Source organism: Apaloderma vittatum, unplaced genomic scaffold, assembly GCF_000703405.1.
Source record: "Apaloderma vittatum isolate BGI_N311 unplaced genomic scaffold, ASM70340v1 scaffold537, whole genome shotgun sequence".
NCBI lineage: Eukaryota > Metazoa > Chordata > Aves > Trogoniformes > Trogonidae > Apaloderma > Apaloderma vittatum.
In genome coordinates this window covers 14,782-23,925 of record NW_009724273.1, presented here as the reverse complement: position 1 = coordinate 23,925, position 9,144 = coordinate 14,782, and the positions used below count along the sequence as shown (strand labels likewise).

Genomic DNA, 9,144 nt, shown 5'->3' with positions numbered 1-9,144 from the left:
GGCGTCCCTGCCCATAACAGGGAGGTTGGACTCGATGATCTCTAAGGTCCCTTCCAGCCTAGGCCATTCTATGATTCCCCTCCTGCTGCGGGGAAGATCAAAGCATGGTAGGAAATTACGTCTGCACAAATCCCTGACAAACAGGCAAACCCAGCAGGTTTGGTGATCCTCTAGCATGGACTGAACTCCATGGCGCCCGGATCCCTGCTTTCATGCCTCTGCCCAGGTGCTGCTTTGAGATCCCCTGGTTGGCGAGGTAATGAAAATAAATTTGCTCTTTGCATTTAATTTGTGGTTTTGTGGTTGTTCCCGCGTCCTGCCTGTGCCAGCTCACACACTTGTGAAAAGACATAAAGGAATATTTTAATTGTTGTCACTTTCTGTATATTCTAGTTTAAACCTTACTGATCTTCCTTGGAGAGAATAAGATACTTGTAAATAGTTGAGGATAAACCTCCCAAGGAATTTTCAAGGCAATGGTTTGGTTTGGGATCATGGAATCACAGAATGTGAATGTTAGAGGTTGGAAGGGACCTCTGAAGATCATCTAGTTCAGCCCCCCTGCCAGAGCAGGATCACCCAGAGTAGGTCACACAGGAATGTGTCCAGGTGGGTTTTGAAAGTCTCTGGAGACAGACTCCACGACCTCACTGGGCAGCCTGTGCCAGTGCTCTGTCAACCTCACAGTAAAGAACTGTAATACTTTAAAATGTAATATTTTAAACCTTAGCTAGAAAGACAAAGCAAGTCACTTAACATCCTTGTCTCTGAGCAGTGTGGGACTATGGGCATCTGCCCCACTAAACTTAACTAAAGATCTCATCAGTTGCTACCTCAGAAGCGAGCATACAATGAACTGGATACCATTAACTGGATTTGCAGTTTCCAGCCAACTGCAGAAAATCTCATTCTGAATAAAGTATCAGAGAATCATCGAATGGTTTGGGTTGGAAGGGAACTTAAAGATCATGTAGTTCCAACCCCACCATGATGGTGTTCAGCATGTTAAAAGTGTGCTACAGTCTCTTTCACTGTAAGGCAGAGTCAAGCATTATCCCAGGGAGGCTGCAGTCTCACCTTATGATGGGATGCAAAGCAAAATGAAGCTGGACAGGGCCATAAGGCTGGGTACTACCCTCAAAAAGTTCCTCACACCCCATGTGCCCTGCATGGATGCCACGAAGGACTTTTGATACGGATAAATCAAATTCCTTCTGGAGGGCAGATGAAAACGGTGAGAATTTAAGGATCACTAAGAAAGTCCAACTGCTAAATAGACAGGGATAGCAAGAACAATATTGGGAAAAATACAGAACTAAGGAAGGAAGAAGGAGCACTGGAATTAATTTAATTTGAGAAATAGTGAAGTATTGGGGAAGGGGAGTGATGTACACAGAGTAGAGGTGCACAGCTGCTCCTACGTGGGTACAAAGCTTCTATGGATACAAAGCCAGCTACAGGCTTTGCATCTTAGTACGCAAACTTGGGAAACTATGGTTTATGTACTTATATGTTTCTAAAAAGAGTTGTCAGATTAATAATCTGTCTGGTTTCAATTGCATCTCCGCTGAACTTCAGTGATTTTACCTGAAGACTTCTAGGCCTACAATGTCTGCCAAAAAATTCGAAAATTCTCTGCATACAGAAGAGATCAACCAAAAAGCTGGGATATTTTATTTATCTGGAGAAAAATAACCAAACCCACCTACTGAATTCCCTTCATTCCTTGCCGTCCTAGTTCTAGAGATAAAATTTTCCTGTGGGTACATATATAAATAATCCTGAAATAGAACAAGCCGAGAATTTACAACTTTCTTAGAAAGCACAAAACACCAGGCCACAGGGCAGTGGAACCAAAGGTATGTGGCTGGTCGTCCCTTGCCGACGATTACATTCTGGAAGCAATTGGTAGCAGAAGGCTGGTTGCGTTGTGCGACATTTCAGCATTACATCGATTGCTGCCTCTTCTCCAGGCACTTCTCGATATGATCCAACACTTGGACAGCTGCTTTTGGAATACGAGTCCCCGGACCAAACACACAGGTGACGCCAGCTTCGTACAGGAAGTCGTAATCCTGTGCAGAAAGAAATTTAGGATCTATAGTTAATAGTGCCACAGAAAATCGAGAACTGATTTCTGATCATGAATGCTCTGTATGCTGGCATAGGCAACGAGTCTCAGAGAGAGGCAGCACAGCATCAAGGGAAATACGAAAAATAGGGTAGTTAGGAGGTAAAAAAAGAAATATTAAAGAACCATCCATGAGAAAGGCCAGATCCTTGGAAAATATTCAAAAGTCAACTGGATGTGACCCTGAATAGCCTAATCTAAACTTGATCTAATTCCTAATTTTGAAAATACTGCTTTAAACAAAGGCTTAGACCCGATAAATGCCAGTGGTCTCTTGTGATCTAAGTTACTCCAATTCTATGGCTGTCCTGAAATTTCAAAAAGACCTGGGAAGCAGTTATGTAGCCTCTCTTACTTCTATACAAAATGAGTTAAACCTTTTGCAACCACAGGCTAGACAGAACACAGTTTGTTTTGTGCATTCAGTTTAAAAGGCTTCCATTCCTGAACACCTGACTAATTGGCTAGAAAAGGAAGAAGTCTTGGGAAAAGGAGTAACAGGAGATTTTACACGCAAAATCTGTCTGAGTCTCTCTAGATGAAGGATGACCCTAGAGGTGATATAGCCAGGAATGTTGTCGATGAACTAAGGAAAATTTAAAGACAAATGCACAGATCTGACCGCAAGGGAACCCAACAAACTGTTCAGCAGTTTAGGAGAATTAGTCAAGCAGCGGGAATAAGAGGAACCACTGAGGCCTGATGATGGGGAACATGAGGAGAGGCTGAACAGTGAATGAAATGGGTATCCCGTAGGTGTTGGGACTCACCACTTGTCTTAGTCACTAGCTCTGCCTTGTCCAAAATATTACTGGAAGCCGTAAAGTCTCTTATGACAGGAGCTCCTATGACCTGATGGAAATGATGTTGACCCGTACCTGAGGTGGGATGACACCTCCACACATGACAAGAATGTCTGGCCGGTCAAGTGCGTTGAGTTCTTTGATGAGTTCAGGCACAAGAGTTTTATGACCTGCTGCGAGCGTGCTCACACCAACACAGTGCACGTCGGCGTCAACCGCCTGTTGGGCTACTTCTCGGGGGGTCTACATGGAAAAGAAGATTACGTGACAAGTAACAGCCCCAGCGTGGTTGCTCACAAGCTTTAGAGGGAGCATCACGGCACTTGAAATACGTTGGTCACCGCTCGGTCAGACATACCTGGAAGAGGGGACCTATGTCCACATCAAAGCCAATGTCTGCAAATCCTGTAGCAATAACTTTTGCTCCTCTGTCATGGCCGTCTTGACCCATCTTTGCAACAAGTATACGAGGCCTGCGCCCCTCACGATCCATGAACTTGTTAACTCTGATGGAAAACATCTCGTTAGTGACACTTCAATTTCTGTTGTATCAAAGGGAATGTGTAACCTCAGCCTCAGAGAATAATCTTTCACTTACTTCTCAGTATCCAGCTACTGCCAGTATCTGTATTTGAGTGGGACACTAAGACTACCACTTCTCAGTTTATTTTTAGCATTGTACTGTTCTTTTAATGTTCTTTTACTATTCTATTACAATGGAGTTCTATGGATCAGGTGCGCCTTGAAACTATATGCTGACCTGGCTGGGATGATCACTGTATAATCCAGTGGTGTAGTCTGGAGAAAAGAATGACTCTTAATAAAGCTTTTATCAGCACAGATCTGAACAGCCTCAGGAGATGATGCCAGGACAGGAACACGCATCATGCATGAGGAAAAAACAAGAACTAGGACACCTTAAAAAGGAATTATGTCACAGAATCATCAAACATTTAGGATAGGAAGGGACCTTTACAAGTCTTCTAGTGCAACCTCCCCGCAATGCGCAGGGACGTCTTTAACTAGATCAGGTTGCTCAGAGCCCTGTCCAACCTGACCTTGCACGTTTCCAGGGATGGGACTTTTACCACATCTTTGAACAACCTGGCCCAGTGTTTCACCACCCTCATGATAAAAAATTTCTTCCGTATTTCTAGTCTGAATCTACTCACTTTTAGTTTAAAACCATTACCTCTTGTCCTATTGCAACAGGCCCTGCTAAAAAGCCCATGTCCTTCTTTCTTATAAGCTCCCTTTACGTATTGGAAGGCCGCTATAAGGTGTCCCTGGAGCCTTCTTTTCTCCAGACTGAACAACCTCAACTCTCTCAGCTTGTCATCACAGGAGAAGTGTTCTAGGCCTGGGATCATTTTTGTGGCCTCCTCTGCACCCTCTCCAACAGGTCTATGTCTTTCTTGTGCTGATGACACCAGAGCTGGACACAGAACTGCAGGTGGGGTCTCGTCAGAGGGGAGTAAAGGGGCAGAATCACATCCTTCAACCCGCTGGCCATGCTTCTCCTGATGCAGCCCAGGATGAGATTCGCTTTCTTGGCTGCAAGCACACGTTGCTGGCTCATATTCAGGTTTTCAACTGCCAACACCTCTCAAATCCTGCTCTTGAGGGCTGCTCTCAGTCCCTTCATCCTCCAGCCTGTATCTGTGCTTGGGATTGCCTCGACCCATGTGCAGGACCTTGCTCTTGCCCTTATGTCAACAGCCTCTAGAAGCACATTGACAAAGCTTCTGCTTGAGTATGTAGGCTGGACTTGATGGTCTCAGAGGTCTTTTCCAGTCTCAATAATTCTGTGACTCTGTGTGATTCTGTGATGCAGAGGAGTCGGTCCTGTCTTGTCTATTCCTAAGGACTGCTGAGAGTATCAGTGTAACTAAATCAATTTGACATTTTAAAATCATTTTGTCTGTATTACTTTGTTTCCATGTTGTTTCCTTACTTCCCCACCACTTCTTCCCAACAAGAATAGCTTTAGGTGCTCCAAGCTTGCCAGGCTAAGACCTCTGCACTCAGAGTCACTGCAACTCAGAGCTTGATTTAAATGTGAAATCTCACTCTGGAAGGTCTGTGCAAAGGTGACACACAGTAAATCCGGTTTTGTTACCATGTACTGGTACATATGACCTTGGACATAAAGGGAAGCGTGTAAAAAAGGGAGCTATATCAAAGACTCAGTTTGGTTTCTCGTAAATGCACAATTACAAATATTTAAGCTTAAAATAAATACTTAAAAATCGAAGGTGATATCCCCCAGCACAACTACTTTCAAGTCAGGCTAAACATCCCCTTTCGAAAGCCATCAGGTAATTCCCTTTCAAGAGATCCTGCAACTTTTTATTGTGTAAGCCCCAACACAGCAGGGACTTACAGGCATCACTTCATACTACACCACCACCCACTACTGCAGTTCAGTCTGTTTACCCAAGAGGACAGCAGCAAAGGCTGAAGCTGACAAAAAAGCATAAATAGGAAACTGTTCTGACACACGCTACCATCTTCTGAGGTCTCCTCCCTCGTGATACGACTAAGTAACACCCACAGACTGGAAGCTGTACGTGCATATCCAGACAGTTTTTAGCCTTACAATTTTAAGAACAGTAAGAGCGAAACTGCAGGGACAACTTCTGGACAGATCAAAATCAAGTTTTGTAAATAGGAATTGCTGGAAATATTTTAGAGATTAGTATTGCACAGTCTTCAAAAGAAGCAATCCCATCGTGGGGATTTCAGGCAACGCTTCTCAGCTTCTTAATCCTATGGCTGCCTCGTCTATCTGAACAAAATCTTCAAATCATAACATCTGGATTTTGCAGGACACTGTTTTGTTCTGGGGAGGTTATTCAGGTCTGGGGAATATTTTTTTAGGGCAAAGTGAGTAGCACATATTCATGGATTAAATGCGAGGCTGTGTCTGGCTTCCTGGGAAGCTATTCTCACCTGTTGATGGCATGAAGAATTTCATCACTCTCTCCAAACTCCTGGCGATAAGCTCCGCTCACCATTCGGTCACTGGCTTTGTGCTCCCCAAATACCTTCTTCATCGCATCAGTTATTTCTCCCACGGTGCACCTACGATACAGAAACAAGGTATCAAAGCTATCAGGATGCTTATATGACAATGGAATACAGAAGTCATTGAACATCTGACTCGCCTCACTGTCATCCAGTAACAGAACATGCAAGAGTAACTGCAGTAAATTTCAGAGAGATATTTTTCACCCTGTGACCCTCCAGCTAATTTGCCCTTTTGCTACCTCATTTCTATAGTCAGCAAACTTAACTATAGTTACAAACTGTAACTATGCTAACCTAAAATGGCAGAAATCCTATCCTGAGCATACAGGCAAGATCTGTGTAATGCAAATGCCTGGAGCTGGCCTCTTTATCTCTTCACAGCTGGTCTGCTTTGCCTAGAAGACACCAGCGCTCTGGAACACACATTTTTAACTCCTGTTATTGACACAGTCTTGGCCACTTCTTATCATCTCACCTCTGCCAGATTTCTGGAATTGTGTCTTTTAAAGTCCTCTGCTTTTGTCCATTTTCTTCCTCAGTGCACTAAGAAGTTCCTGTCTGGATTTATGAGCATCATAGTCTAGAAAAGCAGCTAACGCAAACACCAAATTCATAGCATCCATACGGCTGCCTGTGAATGTGACTTGTCTGATACTCTCTTTCAATTTATTTCTTAACAATGATTTTAAAAGCATTAGTTATAAAGCAACCTGTCCACAACTGCACTGGAACCCACTGACATTGCTACGCAATACACTTGATTTTTACAGCACCCGTAGGATCTCAGAAAGCTTAGCAAGCCCTGAGTGACACTAGTTGTTAGACCTTGCTCACTGATATAATCAGGTTTTGTTTTTCAGGACATCTAAATAATCTTATTTATTTTGCTCTGACATTGCTAACAAAAAAACTGAAAAGTAAACTGCCTAAGTGCTCGATTAAGTGATTTCTGAGGTTAAAAAGCAAGTTTGCAGCTGACTTAAAAACAGTATCTAGAAATACCCGACTCCCCCTCAGAGAGCGAGACATCACAGATTTCAGCCTGATATAGACACATCTCATGCATAAACACTAATGATTTACTCCTGCGTAAACACTGGCCGTTTGGTGAAGGCATAACACGTGGTTTTTCTTCTGTAGAAAACTGCAAGCTCAAAGAAATTTTTCTCCTCCTTCTCTTTTGCAGAAGGCAGCATCTGAGCATAATGTTGGTATCAGAGCACAGCACACACAGACACAGCTGTGGTGTGCTCATCTGTTCTTACTGTGTGAAAGTGTGAATCAAAGTTTAATGTAACAAGTGAAAAAATGGTTTGGATTATCAGTTTGATTTAAGTATAATCTGGTAGTTGGGACAAAGTTTGTCTACTGCACAAAAAACGAGTAACATTTCTTTCTTCTGTAAACATTGCTTCTGAAATCCTTGTATTTTGAAAATTCTGCCACAAATGTCTGCAACCCTGTAAATCTAGAGTTCCTAAGTAATAATACGATTTTAGCTTTTAAACTACTCATTAATACTTTCCTACTATTTACTAACAGGTATTAAAAAAAAATACATCTGCTGAGTTCTTAATCCTGATGCATTGAGTGCCATCCACACATCCACAGTGGCATAGCTCTATCTGGAGTCAGGAATACAGCTTCTCTTCTTAAAGGAGAGGAAAAGCATACTTTTAATAAAAACTACACTGTGCTTTAATCAGCTAGCCATAACATTGGACAAGTTCTTTAAAATTTGGATGTATAAAACTCTCCCAATTCTATTTACAGCAAAATGTTGTTCTGAAGACAAAAGTTCTCATCTCACTATTATAAAACTTTAGTAGCACAAGCAACAATTCTTATAAAATTCTTAATTTACATTTTTTTCAAAGTGTACCTGTAAAAATCTACTACACATTTATGCAAAACTGACAGAACAGAAGTCACTTTGCCTTTACTGCACAAATTTGAGTTTCCTTCATATGACTGTCACTCACATTTGCCTTGTGTGAAACCGTATGTTACAGTAGCACCCTTTAATTTGATGAATAACAGGTATTTTACAACAATCCGTGGTTTCAAGCAAGCTTAAAATTTTCAAGTGAAGACCAAAAGATAAGTATATCCTCTGATTTGTCTTTTTCAGCCTATAGTCTTTGCAATCTGTCTTGTGGCAAGGACAGCATGTGTGTACATAAATTGGCTCAGAATTACTGAGCTATACTTACTGTGCTATATCAGAGCCCTCGACTGCTCTGAAATACCCTGAGCTTCCTCAAAAGCATCGGATTTCCAAATAGAGCAGCCTGGCTTTTTGCTAATTTTTTGGGCAATTCAACCCCCCACAGCAAGGGGGCTGGAACTAGATCACCTTTATGGTCAACTCAAACCATTCTATGATTCTACCAAGGTCAGTGGGATGAAATACAACAACAGATGCGATGGCCAGAGAGGATATCAATCAATTCAGTGTGTCCTACCTGGCACAGGGTCTATCTCCTTTAGCAATCTGAGCTGTGACTCTCTGCCAGTGGTTTACAACCAGCTGCAAAGGCTGTGCTGCACAAATAAGGATTTGAAGAAAGTCAATGACCATACTGTGCCTGTTAGGACTGTCACCTTCTGTTTGTTTGGTCTCACGCTGCTGCCACTGCCTCTCTGCATTTCACCAGCAGCGAGAGGTAGCACTGTGTCATCAGGTGAAAAAGTAGCACGAGGACACAGACTGGGCCAACAAAGAAGCAGCACTACATGCTACGTTGCACATCCTGCCTTCTTTTTGTATCACCTAGAGCCGGCACAGCAGTTCTGGAGAAGGACAGAAAAATGGCACCGTGGATGAAGCAGCGAAGAATTTTGCACCATCTGTCTCACAGCCCTATCGAACTCTGCCTGTTTTCCTGTAACAGGGCTTCTCAAGAGAAATGAGGCACAGAAAGGAGGCAGTACTGCTCCCGCTCCCTGTCACCTTTGGCCTGCCTTATTACCTTGGTTACAATCATAAAACAATTTCTCTACCTGTGTTTGTCAGCACTTAAATCTTCATATTAGTCCATGGAGTCTTTTCCATAGTTCAACACTAAAAGGTCTGTGCTACTCCTTTTATTTCAACTGAATTACTGAGAGAGTTAGGCTTGTTCAGCCTGGAAAAGAGAAGGTTCTGGGGAGACCTTATAGCAGCCCCTCACCAACTGA

At 42.7% G+C, this 9,144-nt stretch overlaps 1 protein-coding gene across 1 annotated transcript in view; it reads right to left on the bottom strand.

Annotated features, from left to right (window-relative positions):
- Positions 1-1,697: 1,697 nt before the first annotated feature.
- MUT (methylmalonyl CoA mutase) overlaps positions 1,698-9,144 on the bottom strand; it is a 21,174-nt gene continuing 13,727 nt past the window's right edge. Inside the window, exons 9-12 of the mRNA XM_009872389.1 lie at positions 5,887-6,018; positions 3,293-3,440; positions 3,010-3,177; positions 1,698-2,075 (exon numbers count right to left, since the gene is read on the bottom strand). Coding sequence (XP_009870691.1) covers positions 1,947-2,075; positions 3,010-3,177; positions 3,293-3,440; positions 5,887-6,018 — 577 coding nt within the window. The 3' untranslated portion in view covers positions 1,698-1,946. The remainder of the gene's footprint in view (positions 2,076-3,009; positions 3,178-3,292; positions 3,441-5,886; positions 6,019-9,144) is intronic.